The sequence below is a fragment of the Mauremys mutica genome, chromosome 4, assembly GCF_020497125.1.
Source record: "Mauremys mutica isolate MM-2020 ecotype Southern chromosome 4, ASM2049712v1, whole genome shotgun sequence".
Taxonomy (NCBI): domain Eukaryota; kingdom Metazoa; phylum Chordata; order Testudines; family Geoemydidae; genus Mauremys; species Mauremys mutica.
The window spans coordinates 132,821,303-132,839,876 of NC_059075.1; the positions used below are offsets into that span (position 1 = coordinate 132,821,303).

General features: G+C 39.9%; 1 protein-coding gene across 3 annotated transcripts in view; it reads right to left on the reverse strand.

Moving 5' to 3' along the window:
* Nucleotides 1–18,574, reverse strand: part of MAPK14 (mitogen-activated protein kinase 14) — a 56,577-nt gene that overhangs the window by 33,605 nt on the left and 4,398 nt on the right. For all 3 annotated transcript variants that reach the window (XM_045013965.1, XM_045013963.1, XM_045013962.1), the window contains exon 2: nt 8,072–8,201. In XM_045013965.1, coding sequence (XP_044869900.1) covers nt 8,072–8,086 — 15 coding nt within the window. In that variant the 5' untranslated portion in view covers nt 8,087–8,201. The remainder of the gene's footprint in view (nt 1–8,071; nt 8,202–18,574) is intronic.

Genomic DNA, 18,574 nt, shown 5'->3' on the forward strand with positions numbered 1-18,574 from the left:
TCGTCTTCACCTTCATTTTCCTGTTTGTTCATAATCTGGAAAAGAAAAACAAGCTTTCCTGCTTCTTCAGGTCCCAAACAATTTCTCAATTTGGAATGAATTAGTCCAAAGGAAGAAAATATTCTTTCTACACTGGCAGAAGAAGCTACTGCTGTTAAAAGTGAGATTATCACTTTAACAGTCTCTGAATCCAAGTGCTTAAGTGATTTCCACCAGTTCACTGGTGTGACTTTCTTTAAAACATCAGCAGCAAACATATATTTCTTGAATGGTTCTTATTCCCAAACTGGGTCTCTTTTTGGACCTGCTGCCATTATAGGTTTTCCCATCTAGTGAGAGAATGGTATGGAAGATCTCAAATCAATGAAGGCTACACTCAGAAAGGCCTCAAGACTTGCTGCTCAAACAGTTTCACCTTTGTTTCTACTGCCTGTCCCTTCCTTCTCACATTTATCTCCAGACTTCTCCTTGTCTGGATATATTCCGCCTACAACAATCTTCTATTCATTGAACTTTTTGAAACATTGCACTTTGAGAGAGAGGTAAGGTACACAAATTTGCACAGGGACAATAGGGTTGAGGTCTGTTATTTCTCACCTCTATATATTATTTAAATTTATTTTTTGCTGTTAATAAGCATGTTATCTCTGGAGACACAAATCCATAGTTTGAGAACTGCAAAACTAAGCATCTCTGATGGTATCGTCTCTAGACTGAGCACTGAATCCCATTGGGTAGATAGAAAGATTAACCTAAATAATCTATACAGAAGCCCCTGGAACCCCATAAAATTAGGTCCTTAATCCATGAACTATTGGAACTCATTTACAAAACTTTTCTTAATGTTACATGAATATATTGTCTCATACTATAGAATTAGAATTTATAATCCCTATTCCATGATGAGATATCTTTGAGCTATAATGTATCAATTAAAACTATCTTTAGATACATTTTTTCCTCAAAAAGCATTTTAACAAAAAAAATCAGATTTTTTTTTTAAATCATTGATTTTTATCCACCCTGTTGAAAACTGAGGCAAAGTATTCATTTAGGTTTTGAGACATACCTAAATTATCTTTAATCTCGGCCCCATCTTCACTGCAAAGTAGCCCCACTTCCTCTTTCCTTGTTTTCTTTTTATTTATATAGCTAAAGAACGTTTTACTATTTGTTTTAATTTCCTTTTGCGAGGTCTAACTTGGCTTGAAAAGAACTTACTTTCTAGTACGTTCATGGTGGAGCCAGTTTGCAAGAACAGCTCAGATTCATACCCTCACTTGTACCTTTCCTACCTATGCAACCTCCATCCTCACCTTTGAATTTTTACTTATCAAAAATCCTCATTCCCCTAAATGCAGAGTGAAGAAGTACACTTGCATTACTTCCTGGAAAAATATCTATTTATAGGGTCATAAGACTAACAGCTCTCAGATACACACGAGCAGGGGTTCTCAAACTTCATTGCACCATGACCCCCTTCTGACAACAAAAATTACTTTGCAACTCCAAGAGGGGGACCGAAGCCTGAGCCTGCCCAAGCCCCACTGCCCCAGGTAGGGAGCCAAAGCCCAAGCCCCACCGCTCTGGGGAGGGGGTCCAAAGCTGAAGCTCAAGGGCTTCATCCCCAAGCAGGGGGCCTGCAACCTGAGTCCTGAAGCCCTTGAGCTTTGGCTTCGCCCCCAGGCCCCAGCAAGTCTAAGTCAGCCCTGGGGACCCCTTTCAAAGGGGGTCACGACCCACTTTGAGGTCCCGACCCACAGTTTGAGAACCGCTGCACTAGAAGGTAAATTAATTTGATGGGGTTTTAAGGTTGCTCTAATTTTTCCCAGTTTGTTTATATTTCCCCTCTCAACAAGCAGATTTTTTAAAAGCATATCTGATAAAGGGAAGGTGTTCCACTAGGTATTTCTCCAATTTTAGTTCAGTTTCTCTCTTCTCCCACAGAGATTTGCTGAGTTCTGTCTACATTCACACCCCTGCAACTCCAATGAAGTTTAAGTGTACATGTGTAACTAAAGGTGGAATTTAGTTCTTCCACTTACAAAGGCAGAATTTGGCCAAGTCAACTTTAAGCAGATGGTTTCAAGGGCACAAGTTTTGAGGAGCCAAGATTATGCTTTTGCAACCGACATATTTAGAGAATAAATGGAACAAGTCACAATCTGAACTTCCTCAGCTCTGCCCTATGCTGAATCCCAAAGATTACTCAACTTCTACTCTACAATAAATACATTAGATAGACTTGTTCCCATCCTCTGTTCAGATTAACTGTGTTATTTCATTTTCAGGAAGAGAACAGCCAATTCATCCCCTGAAAAGTGCAAGGGAGCAAGAACTACAAAAGTCATCACACACTTGTAAGGTTTCTTCAGTGTGTATTTTCACCTTAGGTATAAATTAGTCTGCCAAATCACTGCATCAGCCCCCAGTTTAGCACAAGATGACAGAACCTGCCTTTTCCATTCCAACTTTCCTTTTGACCATATCACTTTGAATATGCACATTTTAATGTGACAAGTTACAGTCTACCCTTATCTTTCATCAGAGAAGTTACACCCACCCATTATCTACAACACTTAAATACACTCCTTCTGCAGTGTATCATTAATGCAATTCTAAGGAAATGTAATCACCACTACATTCAGAGCCCCAGCCTGACAGCGGACTGTCTGTACAGAGACTGGTCAAAGAACAAAGCACAGTCCAAGATGCTCTGATGCCCAATTATATACCCTGTTATTTGTAGCAGCAGAGGTATTTCATAGCAGGAGATGCACAGTGGAAGCAGCTTTTCCTATAAGGGGTATAAGTCAATGACTGTGCCCTCACATACTGTCTGTTTAGAAATACAATTATTATCCTACAATCCTGCTTCCAATTATGTAACCCTTCACAAACAACCTCAAAGACAACCAAAATCCTATCAGAGCATATATGTACTATCATGGTGCCCAAATGCATTTCACTTTGTAAAATATTTCACAGATTAATCTATGAGACACAAAATTACCAAAATATTGATTTCTAATTCCATTTTAGAACACTGAATATGCCATTTCAGGTTCAGCGGTTAAAGCTGAGTTCAGTTTTACACTTCAACCACTTTTATGTATGAGGCATGCAACATATTCTCAAAATTATAGCACTACTGAGTACATAATGGATTTTCTGAGAATTCAAGTCAATCTATATAGCATTAGATATTTGATGTGCTTTACCAACATAAGACATTTATTTCCTACTCAAGAGTTTAAAATCTTGAGACAAGACAGGACAATAGTTCAGAGGAGGAATGATATGGTGATTACTGATAAGGAAGGAGGATTTGCTTGAAGAAATGTATTTTAAGAGATTTATAGGAGAAAGAAGGTGCCTGTCAGATTAGAACAAGGAGATTATTCCAGGCACAGGGATTAGAATGAGAAAGACTCAAAGTAGATGAAGACTGCAGTGAAACAAGAGAATTGAGAAGAGCAAAAGCAACAGTACATGATGATAAACATTAGTGATAAAATCTCTACTCTAATTTCCACAGCTTACTCCTATTAACTCAGCCCAGTGTGCGACTGCTGCCCAGAACTAGTTAAATAAAATGTTTACCCTGAAGGAAGGTTTCCACGGCAGCCCACAGCAATTTTGGGAAGAAAAAAGCAGCCCAAAAAGGTTAGAGAGAAACTTGGTAGGTATATCTATTAGGGTAATACCATCAACACTAGAGCTCTACCTTCACCATGGCATGAAGCAGGTGTTGTTGGGGAATATTCTTCATAATATGCAGGTGTTTTAAAAGTTCCACTTAAGTTAGCAACACTAACACTGTCAAGAAGGATTGCTGAAGTGTCAGAGCCATTAGCGATACTGGCAGCTGACTGACGTGGTTGGTAACCAACTACACATACTGGAATGAAAAATAACGTGAGAAATTCCAGTCAAAATGCCCAAGCGAATCCATGAATTAAGTTATTATGGGATGTTATTGTCTCACTAGATAAAGAGACTGGAAGCGGGTTAGGATCAGCTCACTGCCAAAATTTCAGGAATTTTCTTATTGTCAACCTAAAGCTCATATAAAATGTAAGTTAGAAGTCTCCCTCTTAACATTTTGACAGCTGTACAAAGAGCTGGAGAACGTTCAGCCATGTGATTTTGCTGCCTCAAAATAGCATATGGCACTGATGTGCTGGTGCCTTTACGCTGCAGTGAATGAGAATTGTTCACCCAAAACCAGACCTTGTCCTAGGGCAATATAGAAGTTACACACACACACACACACATTCCCAGGATGCCAAGGATGTATTTTGAACAAGTCAGAATTGTATTCATTCTCTTACTTTTTGGAGGAGTTCATGGCATAAGTTGATGAGAAAAGAAAGGTATACATGATACTGCACAAGTGAAAGTATTAAGACAAGCAGCATTTGAAATTCAACACAGATTGGGATTATTGTTTACATTTAACCTTCCCAGAAAAATCTTATTTTGCTTGCTAAGACTTGCTGCATCCTGTGCACAGAAGTTATATTACAGAAACTGGAGAGGATTTTTCAAAGGATATTAGGGTTGCAAGAAACCTCTGATATTACCTGATCCACCCTCAGAGAGGACCAACTTTCAGGCTTTATAAAGAAACTAAATAGCAGTGTTTCTACCCTCTCCGATTTCTTGTGTTGTGCAAGAAGCCTGAAAGTTGGTCCTCTGGGAGGGTGGATCAGGTAATATCAGAGCAGGGGTAGACAACCTATGGCACGCATGCCGAAGGTGGCACGTGAGCTGATTTTCAGTGGCACTCAGGTCCAGGGGCCTCTGCATTTTAATTTAATTTTAAATGAAGCTTCTTAAACATTTTAAAAACCTTATTTACTTTACATATAACAATAGTTTAGTTATATATTATAGACATAGAGACCTTCTAAAAACGTTAAAATGTATTACTGGCACGCGAAACCTTAAATCAGAGTGAATAAATGAAGACTCGGCACACGACTTCTGAACGGTTGCCAACCCCTGTATCAGAGGTTTCTTGCAACCCTAATATCCTTTGAAAAATGCATTGGCATGGCTGTGTCTCTGTAGTGCTTCTGGTGAAGACTCTCTAAAGTGACAGCAGAGAGCTCTCCCATCAGTTTAATAACTCCGAAAATAATGTACATTTTACTGCTTAACAACTCAATGCATTGAGCATAGTAAAATGTTACCACTTAGTAACTCCACCTCTGCAAGAGGCAGTAGCTATGTTCGCAGGAGAAGTTCTCATGCAGACACAGCACGGTCTACATGGGGAGTTAAGGTTGGTATAACTTGATCGCTCAGCAGTGTGGATTTTTTCACACCACTGAGTGACGTAGTTATACCAAAGTAAGTGTGTAATGTAGACCTGGCCTTAGACAATGTCTCTGTCAAAAGGCACTTACAATCACAATTCTACATACATAGCATTTAAAAAAAAAAAGGGGGGGGGCAGATCACCAATGACCAGGACAGATAAATTTAATCACATATTGGTGCAAATATTTTTCTTTTTATAATCGATACGCATCGCACTTTTAGGATGATTCATACTGTGTTCTAAGAAGGGATCTGAAAGAAGGATAGATGTCTGGCACAGACAGAAATTCTCCACAGAAGGGACAGCGTGACAAGAGGCACAGGGATGAAAGTGGGAGATGGACAGAGGAAGCAATAAAACGTGTTAAAAGCACAAAATGTCAAAGAGGAACAGACAGAGCACTAAATCAATTAGGCTCATCTTAATACCTGTGTATATTACCTTAACATACTGTGAATCAAATTGAGGCTTTACTATGAAATAGTTATATTGCAAGCCTTGCTTCATCACTGAAGGTTAGTTCTCTCAAAATACCCTTTTAACAGTTACACTTCCATGGAGTTACAGGAAACTAGACCAATTTATTACTATTAAGGATCTTCTATAAACCCAGTAAAATATACTTAACACCCAAAATCAACTACAAAAACAAGTATGCAACAGTCATGTGTTTAATAATCAGGCACTTCTCCCATCTTATGTTTTCAATCAGGTTAGTCTAAGGAGGTTTGGTCACTTTCAAAAGCATTTAAACCCCATTGCCTTTTCTCTCAGTCCTCCTTCCCAACACCTACAAAACATCCTGCAAATCAGAAATAAATAAGACTTGTAGCAGATCTTAACTAGGGATGTTGATTAATCACAGCACTCACGTGATTAACTCAAAAAAATTAAAACGCGATTAAAAAAAGTTAATAATGATTAATCGCAGTTTAATCACACTGTTAAGCAACAAAATACCAACTGAAACTTTATTACATATTTCTGGATGTTTTCTACATTTTCAAATATATTTATTTCAATAACAAAGAATACAAAGTGTACTGTGCTCACTTTATATTATTCTGATTACAAATATTTGTACTACAAAAATGATAAAAGAAAGTATTTTTAAATTCACCTCATACAAGTACTGTAGTGCAATCGCTATCGTGAAAGTGCAATTTACAAATGTTGGATTTTTTTGTTAAATAACTGCACTCAAAAACAAAACATTGTAAAACTTTACAGCCGCAAGTCCACTCAGTCCTACTTCTTGTTCAGCCAATCGCCAAGACAACAAGTTTGTCTACATTTACAGAAGATAATGCTGCCTGCTTCTTATTTACAGTGTCACCTGAGAGTGAGAACAGGTGTTTGCATGGCACTTTTGTAGCAGTCATTGCGAGGTATTTATGTGCCAGATATGCTGAACATTCTTATGCCCCTTCTTGTTTCAGCCACCATTCCAGAGAACATGCTTCCATGCTGATGACGCTTATTAAAAAAATAATGTGTTAATTAAATTTGTCATTGAACTCCTTGGGGGAGAATTGTATGTCTCCTGGTCTGTTTCACCTGCATTCTGCCATATATTTTATGTTATAGCAATGTCATATGATGACCAAGCAAATGTTATTTGTTTAAAGAACACTTTCAATGCAGATCTGACAAATGCAAAGAAAGTACCAATGTGAGATTTCTAAAGATAGCTACAGCACTAGACCCAAGGTTTAAGAATCTGAAGTGCCTTCCAAAATCTGAGAGGGACGAGGTGTGGAGCATGCTTGCAGAAGTCTTAAAAGAGCAATACTCCAATGAGGAAACTACAGAACCTGAACCACCAAAAAAGAAAATCAACCTTCTGCTGGTGGCATCTGACTCAGAGGATGAAAATGAACGTCAGTCCACACTGCTTTGGATCGTTATTGAGCAGAACCCCAGTATCATCAGCATAGATGCATATCCTCTGGAATGGTGGTTGAAGCATGAAGGGACATCTGAATCTTCAGCACATCTGGCACATAAATATCTTGCAACGCTGGCTACAACAGTGCCATGCAAATGCCTGTTCTGACTTTTAGGTGACACTGTAAACAAGAAGTGGGCAGCATTATCTTCTGAAAAAGTAAACAAACTTGTTTGTCTGAGCAATTGGCTGAACAAGAAGTAGGACTAAGTGGACTTGTAGGCTCTAAAGTTTTACATTGTTTTATTTTTGAATGCAGTCATTTTTTGTACATAATTCTACATTTGTAAGTCTAACTTTCATAATAAAGAGATTTCACTACAGTACTTGTATTAGGTGAATTGAAAAATATTTCTTTTGTTTTTTACAGTGCAAATATTTGTAATAAAAAATAAATATAAAGTGCTTACTTTTGTATTCTGTGTTGTAATTGAAATCAATATATCTGAAAATGTAAAAACATCCAAAAATTTAAATAAATAGTATTCTATTATTAACGGTGTGATTAATCATGACTATTTTTTTAAATCTTGACAGCCCTAACCTTAACCAATTTTATGCTAAAAAAAAAAAAAAGTACCCATTCTTCTAACTCACTTCTGTCACCTTCTCAAAGTACTAAAAAACATTTTAATTGATACTTAAATTCCTATAGTACAAGACTTTTAATGTAATCATGCTGGAGGTTCAGTTTTACCTATCACTAGGTTGTTTGAATTTGATCGAGCTTTTCACAGCTATGAACATTCAATTTCCCACACATTGCATGTCTCTGGGCATCTCCTAGAACTTACATTTTCATGTTTCATATGTTTAAGTAGCCGTAGTTCTCTGTAGGTCCTTTTGGCGTGGATGATGGATTGAAATGGTCTGGACAGCTTCTTCACAGCCACTCGCAGCCCAGTTTTTCTGTCAAAGGCAGAGCTACAATTAAAAAAAAAATAAAGTTACCAAATGTAAAAAATACTTTAAAAATAACTAGGGATTGAGACTGAAATAACCCATTTTCCCCAGTGAAATGTCCCTGTGCCACATTTTAAAAAGCCACCTTTCCATACCTATGTTTGGTTTCCAAGGAAAAGTGGCAAAGAACAAGATGAATCCTTTGCATCAGGATCAGTGGGAGGGAGAAGAGGAAAGGGGTTTTGCAGAAAAGGTGTGTATACCATACTTTAAGAAAGCAGTCTGATGCATACCCTCAAAACATTTTAATTTACTTGGGAATTAAGATGCGGCAAACACAAATGCTGGAGAGCTTGGCCTTGCAAAAACTTGTAATTTACAAGGAAGTGTCCTGTAAGCTTCCCTGAACATTTCACAGCTCAATGAGAAATCCCTTACGAAACTTCATTTCAGTTTATTCAACTAGTTCAGTTCAATTACTAGTTCATTTAAAGGGTATGTCTACACTATGGGATTATTCCGATTTTACAGAAACAGCCGGTTTTTGGAAACAGCTTGTATAAAGTCGAGTGCACGCGGCCACACTAAGCACATTAATTCGGCAGTGTGCATCCATGTACCGAGGCTAGCGTCGATTTCCGGAGTGTTGCACTGTGGGTAGCTATCCCATAGTTCCTGCAGTTTCCCCCGCCCATTGGAATTCTGGGTTGAGATCCCAATGCATTATGGGGCAAAAACAGTGTCACGGGTGATTCTGGGTAAGTGTCATCAGTCAATCCTCCCTCCGTGAAAGCAATGGAAGACAATCATTTCGCGTCCTTTTCCCTGGATTGCCCAGGCAGATGCCATAGCACGGCAATCATGGAGCCCGTTCAGCCTTTTTTCACTGTCACCATATTTCTGCTGGATGTTGCTAACAGACACGGTACACAGCAGCATCCCCTTGCTTTTTGCAAGTTAGCAAAGACAGTTACCAGCCATACTGTACCGTCTGCTGCTGTCATGGGTGCCCCTGGCTGGCCTCGGTGAGGTCGGCCAGGGCGCATGGACAAAAATGGGAATGACTCCCCAGGTCATTCTCTTCTTTAAGTTTTGTCTAAAGGGAGAGTCAGTCCTGCCTAGACTATCAGGCAAGCCTACTAAAGAACCAGAGAGGCAAACGGCCACTTCGGGTCAGAGCCCCAGACATCCCACAGAAATGATGAGCTGCATGCCATTCTAGGGGGTGCTCCTGCAACAATCCCACCCATTGCTTCCCTCCTTCCCCCACCCCTCCTGAGCTACCATGGCAGTTATCCCCCCATTTGTGTGATGAAGAAATAAAGAATGCATGAATTTGAAACAACACTGACTTTATTGCCTCTGCAAGCAGAGATCAAAGGGGGAGGGGAGGACAGCATCCAGCTGCTATGATATTCCAGGCAGGACTGAATCTCCATTAGACAAAGCATAAAGAAGAGAATGACCTGGGAGTCATTCCCATTTTTGCCCAGGCGCCCCCGGTTGACCTCACCGAGGCCAGCCAGGAGCACTCATGGGATGACGATGACGGATATCAATCATACTGTACCGTCTGCCATCCACAAGGCAAGAGAAGGGAAGGGGATGCTGCTCTGTAGCGCTGCAGCACCGCGTCTGCCAGCAGCATCCAGTAGACATACAGTGACATTGAAAAAAGGCGAGAAAGGATTTTTTTCCCTTTGCTTTCACGGGGGTTGGGGGGGGGGGCGACGACATATACCCTGAACCACCTGCGACAATGTTTTTCACCCTTCAGGCTTTGGGAGCTCAGCCAAGAATTCAAATAGTTTTCTGAGAGTGCGGGAACTGTGGGATAGCTACAGTCGTCAGTCGCCCCTCCCTCCGTGGGCGTCCATTTCATTCTTTGGCTTTCTGGTACGCTTGTCTCAGCTCCTTAACTTTCAGCACTGTGTTGAGTCCCTGTTGTGGCCTCTGTCCATCATAGCCTTGGAGATTTTTTTCAAATGTTTTGGCATTTCGTCTATTGGAACGGAGCTAATAGAGGAGGTATCTGAGCCTCTAGCTATTATCTTTGGAAAATCATGGGAGACGGGAGAAATTCCAGAAGACTGGAAAAGGGCAAATATAGTGCCCATCTATAAAAAGGGAAATAAAAACAACCCAGGAAACTACAGACCAGTTAGTTTAACTTCTGTGCCAGGGAAGATAATGGAGCAAGTAATTAAGGAAATCATCTGCAAACACTTGTAAGGTGGTAAGGTGATAGAGAATAGCCAGCATGGATTTGTAAAGAACAAATCGTGTCAAACCAATCTGATAGCTTTCTTTGATAAGATAACGAGTCTTGTGGATAAGCGAGAAGCGGTGGATGTGGTATACCTAGACTGTAGTAAGGCATTTGATACGGTCTCGCATGATATTCTTATCGATAAACTATGCAAATACAATTTAGATGGGGCTACTATAAGGTGGGTGCATAACTGGCTGGATAACTGTACTCAGAGAGTAATTATTAATGGTTCCCAATCCTGCTGGAAAGGTATAACAAGTGGGGTTCCGCAGGGGTCTGTTTTGGGACCGGCTCTGTTCAATATCTTCATCAACGACTTAGATGCTGGCATAGAAAGTACGCTTATTAAGTTTGCGGATGATACCAAACTGGGAGGGATTGCAACTGCTTTGGAGGACAGGGTCATAATTCAAAATGATCTGGACAAATTGGAGAAATGGTCTGAGGTAAACGGGATGAAGTTTAATAAAGACAAATGCAAAGTGCTCCACTTAGGAAGGAACAATCAGTTTCACACATACAGAATGGGAAGAGACTGTGTAGGAAGGAGTACAGCAGAAAGGGATCCAGGGGTTATAGTGGACACAAGCTAAATATGAGTCAACAGTGTGATGCTATTGCAAAAAAAGCAAACATGATTCTGGGATGCATTAACAGGTGTGTTGTGAGCAAGACACGAGAAGTCATTCTTCCGCTCTACTCTGCGCTGGTTAGGCCTCAACTGGAGTATTGTGTCCAGTTCTGGGCACCGCATTTCAAGAAAGATGTGGAGAAATTGGAGAGGGTCCAGAGAAGAGCAACAAGAATGATTAAAGGTCTTGAGAACATGACCTATGAAGGAAGGCTGAAAGAATTGGGTTTGTTTAGTTTGGAAAAGAGAAGACTGAGAGGGGACATGATAGCAGTTTTCAGGTATCTAAAAGGGTGTCATAAAGAGGAGGGAGAAAACTTGTTCATCTTAGCCTCTAAGGATAGAACAAGAAGCAATGGGCTTAAACTGCAGCAAGGGAGATTTAGGTTGGACATTAGGAAAAAGTTCCTAACTGTCAGGGTAGTTAAACACTGGAATAAATTGCCTAGGGAGGTTGTGGAATCTCCATCTCTGGAGATATTTAAGAGTAGGTTAGATAAATGTCTATCAGGGATGGTCTAGACAGTATTTGGTCCTGCCATGAGGGCAGGGGACTGGACTCGATGACCTCTCGAGGTCCCTTCCAGTCCTAGAGTCTATGAAAATTCATCTCCCATACGGTCCATGCTGGAGCTCTTTTTTGATTCTGGGACTGCATGGTCACCTGTGCTGATCAGCGCTCCATGCTGGGCAAACAGGAAATGAAATTCAAAAGTTCGCGAGGCTTTTCCTGTCTACCTGGCCAGTGCATCTGAGTTCAGATTGCTGTCCAGAGCGGTCACAATGGTGCACTGTGGGATAGCTCCCAGAGGCCAATACCATCAAATTGCGGCCACACTAACCCTAATTCGAAATTGCAATACTGATTTCAGCGCTACTCTCCTCGTCGGGGAGGAGTACAGATATCGATATTATGAGCCCTTTATATGGAAATAAAGGGCTTCGTTGTGTGGACGGGTGCAGGGTTAATTCGGTTTAACGCTGCTAAATTCAAAATAAACTTGTAGTGTAGATCAGGCCAAAGTTAAGAAACAGATTGGGAACTGAAAAAGCAGGAAAGCTTGTTTTCCCTCTTACAATCTATGAATAAAATACTAATGTAAGAATGAGATATACTAGTTCAAAAATCTTGAAGAATATGGTGACCAGACAAAATCAATTCAATTCACTAACTACATAAGCTACTACCTTTAATAAAATCAATTTTAAATGGAAAACATGTTTTGATACATTTTTCTTATGTATCAGCACATTTAAGGTAGTTTTATTTAACTAATCAAAACATAACTGTTTCGGGCATTTAAAATGAATTCCAGTTTCCATCCAAATAGAGCTCGACATGAATCAACAATAAAAAGTTAATCTACAAATTTAAAAATGCATTATTCACCATTTTCTAACATAATAAAACAAATAAAATGTAAGAGCCTGGCTAAGTGTCTGTTAAGCTATATAATTCTTAAAAATGCGTACAGATTTAATGTATCCTCCTGGTTAGCAAAAATTAATACCAAATGTATGTAAAGACTATACTTAGTTGTAAATCAAACACGTTTTAACAGGTAACCAACTAATGAGAATCAACTTCTCTTTAGGGAAAAAAGGTACAAATGCAAAACAAGATTAAAACTGATTATTTACAATCAATGTTTCCTGCCTGATCATTTAAGTAGCTTTGATTTAAAATCAATCAATCCTGAAAGTTATCCAAAAAAGATTTTGACATAGATGAAAAGCATTATTCTATTACACCTAAGATATATCCCCACACAATATTCTAGAGCCCTAGCTGAGAATTTAAGATTCCAGGCACCAACAGAAGATGGATATTTAGCTGTGAACAAGTGAATTTCACTTCTGCTTTCTTCCCCCTTTGGATGTTATCTAAATCAAGCTTCTTCTGGTTTGTCAAAAAGGAGAGAGAGGAAGAGGCAGAGGATGTGAAATTGATGAAGTTACACTTAATAGTAAGATAATGAGGAAAGGGTGGAGAGAATGGAAGAGAAGCCAGGAGAATTGGGACATCATTTGTCCATTTCATAGAACTTTTATTCAAACCACCCTGCCTCTCGATTCTACCTAAGATCTATACCGACCATTTCCCTTGATAATCATGAAAAGGAAGGGAAAGCTCATGTTTACAAGTTCACAGTGGGAAGCAAGGCCAGTAATGGAAAGTCCATCACCACATCCCACAGAAGAGAAGTCACAGCAGGAAAATATATGCATATTAAATCCACAGCTTTATACAAGTCAGAAATAGAAACTAAATATAAGCCTGCTCCCAATCATAGTTTATTTATCTTCTATAAAATGAAGTCACAATCAGTGGCGTATTATCGCCTAGGCCAACAAGACCTAGGCCTAGGGCGGCAAATTTGCAGGGGCACTCGCGACCCCTCCCCAACTCCACCCCTTCCCCAAATCCCTGGCCCGCTTCCTCCTCCAAGTGCGCCGTGCTTCCCTCCTTCCATCTCCCTCCCAGGCTTGCCACGCGAAAGCGCTGGGAGGGAGGGAGAAGCGAGTAGCGGCACTCAGAGGAGGCAGAGCAGAGGTGAGCTGGGGCCTGCAGGCACGGGAAGTAATCCAGGGCAGCCGGGAACCGCTCCCCACCCCAGCTCACCTCCGCTCCACCACTGCCATCCCCAGAGCGCGCCGCAACTCCCCTTCTTACCGCGGGGGAGCAGAGGTGAGCTGGGAGGGGGCGCGGAGAAGCTGGTAATTTTTTGAGGGCCTAGGGGTGCCAAATTTCTTAATCCGCCACTGGTCACAGTACTTATTAGTGTGACTTGCTAAAGTTTCACTTAAGAAAAATACCCCTATTAAAATCCGTGTGCACTCTCCACTCAGAGTGCTGAAATGAAGCTTATGAAAAACTGGGCAACTATGTAGCCGAACACTTAATTTTTTTTCAACTAACAACGACCGTCTTCCATATGTTCTCTAGTTTGTACTATTGAGATATGAAAGGAGTACTTTCAATCTTTCTTTGCAGAATAGCAGTAGCCCCTTCTGTGCAGTAGAGTACATTCCATTGAAACAGCTCACAGGAAAAGATATGGAAATAAAGCTGGGAAAGTCTCTCAGAGATCACAGAAACTTCAGACTGCTGTAGTTGAATTACTAAAATTGCTTTGGATTAATCAAAATGTGTTTGAAATCTACTATGCTCTTCATCATTTATGTGTATTACTTCCTACACTTCACTAAATTGGACAATCAAAATAAACTAGTAATGGTTTTATTTTGTTTTGATTGCTGTTTCATCTCAAGTTCTCATGCACAATTACAACGCATCAATGTTGAAGTAGCAAACCCTGCAGGGGAATATTTCAAATACTATTTTCATTTTCTGTTTAAGTTTCATGCAAGCTATTTTTTTTTTAATACTACACACAAAACCTGAATTCAGGGTCTACACATAACAATATCATTTTAATGAGGTGTTTTCCAGATATACTTCACAGCTCCAAAATAAAATCTTAGTCATCACAATCCAAACTAGACCAATGTGAATTGGTCATCCTCTTTAGCAGGCTCCAGCTCTTTCAATTGCAACAGGTAGCATACAATACAGTTTAACAATCTCTCTTGCCTTGGAAAAAGGGGAATCCTCTGCATATTTATTCCACCTTGACAACTGCAATCACTATTACACTTCTCACTTACCGGAACACAATATACTGTTTCCAGAGCATCCCTAATCCTGCCAACCAAGGAAGCAAGAGACCGGAATTCTTGGCTAGGTTTCCCTTACTTACAACAGAAAATATGGAGTAACTTCAGTTAAATAAATGGAGTTACAGTGGTGCAAGAGTGATGTGGAGGGAGGAAATACAATTTTAAGACTAATCCTACCTCCTCTAGGCAACCTTTCTGTTCCTAACTAGCACAAATAGGCTACATCTAGTTTGAATTTACACAAATTGATCAGATGCCTACAATAGTCTGAAGGAAACAGTGTCCAGGAAAGTTTAAAATGAAAACACACTACAACTACTTGACAGTTAAAACCCCTATGGCTTCAGTATGACAAAAGTCTTCCTACTTTATACTTGACCAGTGCTAGAAGTAAAGATCCTGACCCAAACTAAAGGTCCCTACACTCCACATATTTCCTTTCAATATGCTCCTCAAACTAGAGAATATTTTATCCTAAAAAAAACCATTTCTACATTATTCTTTACAATTAGCCTTCTTTATGGAGAAGAGCAATAAGCCAGAAAACTTTAAAGAACAGTACTTCACCCACACTTTGTTTTGTCTACTTAGGCTATGCCAGTACTACAGAGCTTACAGTGGCACAGGTGCAACAATGCAGCTGTGCTGCTGTGAGCTGTCTAGTGTAGCCACTCTAAGCCAACAGGAGCGAGCTCTCCCATCGACTTAATTAATTAACTCCCACCAAGCAACAGCAGCAATGTCTGTGGGAAAAGCTCTATAACTGTACTAACTTAGCGCTGTCCACCCTGGCGCTTAGGTTGGTTAAATTATGTTGCTCAGGGGCATGGCTTATTCACACCCCTGAGTGACATAAGTTATACCGACATAAGTGGTATAGACATAGCCCCAGATAGCCAGTTTCCTCCCTGAAGAGCTTACATTTATTAAGGCAGTGGTCCCCAAACTTTTGACTAAGGTCAAGCCCCCGAAATGTTCCTCTGCACACACACCCCAGATGGGCATGCCCCACAGTTTGGGGACCTCTGTTCCTCTGTTTTAGGGGTTTCTCAGTGCCTAGGACAACAGGGCCCCACCTTCAGTTAGAACCTTTAGGTGGTACCATAATACAAGTTATTTTAATAGTTCAATTCTTGTTTTCTTTGCACCCTATTCTTTTATGCTCCTATATTAGATAACTTTTTTCCATATTCAGAACATGCTAAATATTAAGAGAGAAGGTTTTTTTACATACCTACCAATTTTGCCCTCTTCTACTTGTCATATTTATATTTTTCTATGCATCTTTTAAGAGAACTGACAATATATTTTTATTTTTGCACTTCACATTTTTAACATACAGAACAGTTCACCCCCTGGCCCACATTAAAAAAAAAAAAATCATTGTGGTACAACATTATCATTGATGTCATTAGCAGTAAAGCTCTCTGGGAACAATGTTTGTAAAAAGCTACTGCAAAGCAAGGGAGCTACAACTTCAACTTGTCATGACTCCCAGGGCAGCACCAAATTAACATAAACAAACAGACTGTATCCACTTGAATCATGATATCTCAACAGGCTGTACTTTAATATTAAACACAAGGCTGGCTACAATGTACAACTTTCGTCATCCCTGCTGCAGAGCCAGAAGAGGAAGCAAGGAATCCCAAGGGAAGTGTCAATGTATCCAGTACAATAACTTTTCACACAGCATAAAAACAATTAACATTAGATGTCTGTACTCCAGAGATACTCTCTACCCCCAAATTATAACAGTTTTAAATTAGGTCATATCTGAGGCCTAGAAACTGAGCTTCTCTAAAGATTTTTGAGCATGCTGAGTAATTTTTGGCTGGTGTAGGTGACTACCTAATGCTTTTATAAATAAGAACACAGAGCTACATAACAGCCATCACAATGGAAAGTGTTTTTAAACACTACCTAAATCAGCATTTATTACAACCTTAAAACAGTTGCATTAAATCTATCCATTATATTTCAGCTGAAAAAGACTGTTGAGGAAGAGACGCTCATGACAAGCAGAAGTTATAAATCCCATTTTTAAGAATGATAAACATGAGTTTAGGATTTACATGCCTCTGTCATAACTGACAGCTTCCAAGTTTCACAGCCAGTTAGGCTCTATTATGGATGCAATTCAAGAAATTGCCTCATTACCTCCTAACTTACCAAAACACACACCACTTTGAGTTGTGATTGTATGTCACTTAAAGAAAGCTAACCCTCTAAGAATGACTACAGAACAAATCCAGAGAACTACTATGTTGAGACAAATTATGTTTTTTTCAGTGGTCTGAAACTAAAGAACTGGCAAAACTACTCTTCAAGTAGAGTTTGTTTAGAAACTGAATAACTGATTATCAGTCTCTTACAAATCTAGTTACCACTAATGCTGTTCTGTTTATCACTAGCTGCTATGTAAGCAAACATGCTACTCTACTCATCCAGTCCTTTTATTAGTATCCTCTTTTTTGCCCTTAAGATTGTTTTAGAGACCACCAACCCCATTGTGTAAGCAGGAAAGCTATGGCCTTCAAAATGTTTGAGAGTCCTGTTTACATGTTACTAAAGCCAGTCATTTACAAGTTCAGTCCCTATATACATGCCAATTGACACACATCAAGCACACAGCTATAAAAAGGGCATTTATTTCAGCAACTCTTCCTGTCCTGTGTTTGATCATATTAAGTCAGCACCAGTTTGCAAAAAGCTACAATACCAGATATCCATGAGTATTACGTTCCTGTACAATAAGTAGTTCAGGATGGAAAATGACTCACAATATACCTCCACTTCTTAAAATTTGAGTTCTATAACAAGTTCAAACTCCTTGACCTCACTTTCAAGGCACTGCCAGCACCTCTCCATATGTATGACTTGTCTCCTGCTACACCCGTTTGCATGTTCTGATAATGCTACCTGCCTTACTAAATTGTTTCAGGCTCCTCCCAGTGAACTCCACGGCTCCTTTCATGTCACACCCCATACCTGGAACACCCTTCTCCCCCAGTGAATTAAGCAACCTTTCTTTCTTACAAATCCCTCCCATAAACTCATTTCTTTTGGCTAGTCTTTCACAATGTAACATGCACCCTATAAACCAATCAAGTTATTTCTCCTACAGGTTGGAAAGGCGAAAAGAATTATTTTGATTTTATTATTTATTTCTTTAAATTTAGAAGGTGCTCAGATACTTTGGTGATGGATTGGTGAGGGTGAAGATAGATGCTATTCCAAAAACACTTTAAAGTAGCAATGATTTTGCAAACTATTTGAAGAGACATGAGGTTTTAACTTAATTTCTCCTTAAAAATTTAACATTTAAACTTCCTTAAATTTGCAGTCTTTTTTTTTTTCTCTTAAAGCTAAAGGGAATTAGCTGTGTGGCATAACATGCAAGAAACTCAGAGTCTGGGTCTGCTCCTTTGATTTTTGACTCTCAACTGATAGACTGTAAAAATACACAGTACTGAGTTTACTATTCTTTATAAAGAATACCTCTTTTTGAAGAGCTACATAACTTACAACATTCCTCCTGTAACTATGTAGGGCCTTAAAGAGGCAATCTAGAGCAGTGGTTCTCAAAGCTGGTCCGCCACTTGTTCAAGGAAAGCCCTTGGCGGGCCAGGCCAGTTTGTTTACCTGCCGCATCCGCAGGTTCTGCCAATCGCAGCTCCCACTGGCCACAGTTCACAGCTCCAGGCCAATGGGGGCTGCAGGAAGGGTGGCCAGCAATTCCCTCAGCCCACGTCGCTTCCTGCAGCCCCCACTGGCCTGGAGCGGCGAACTGCGGCCCGTGGGAGCCAC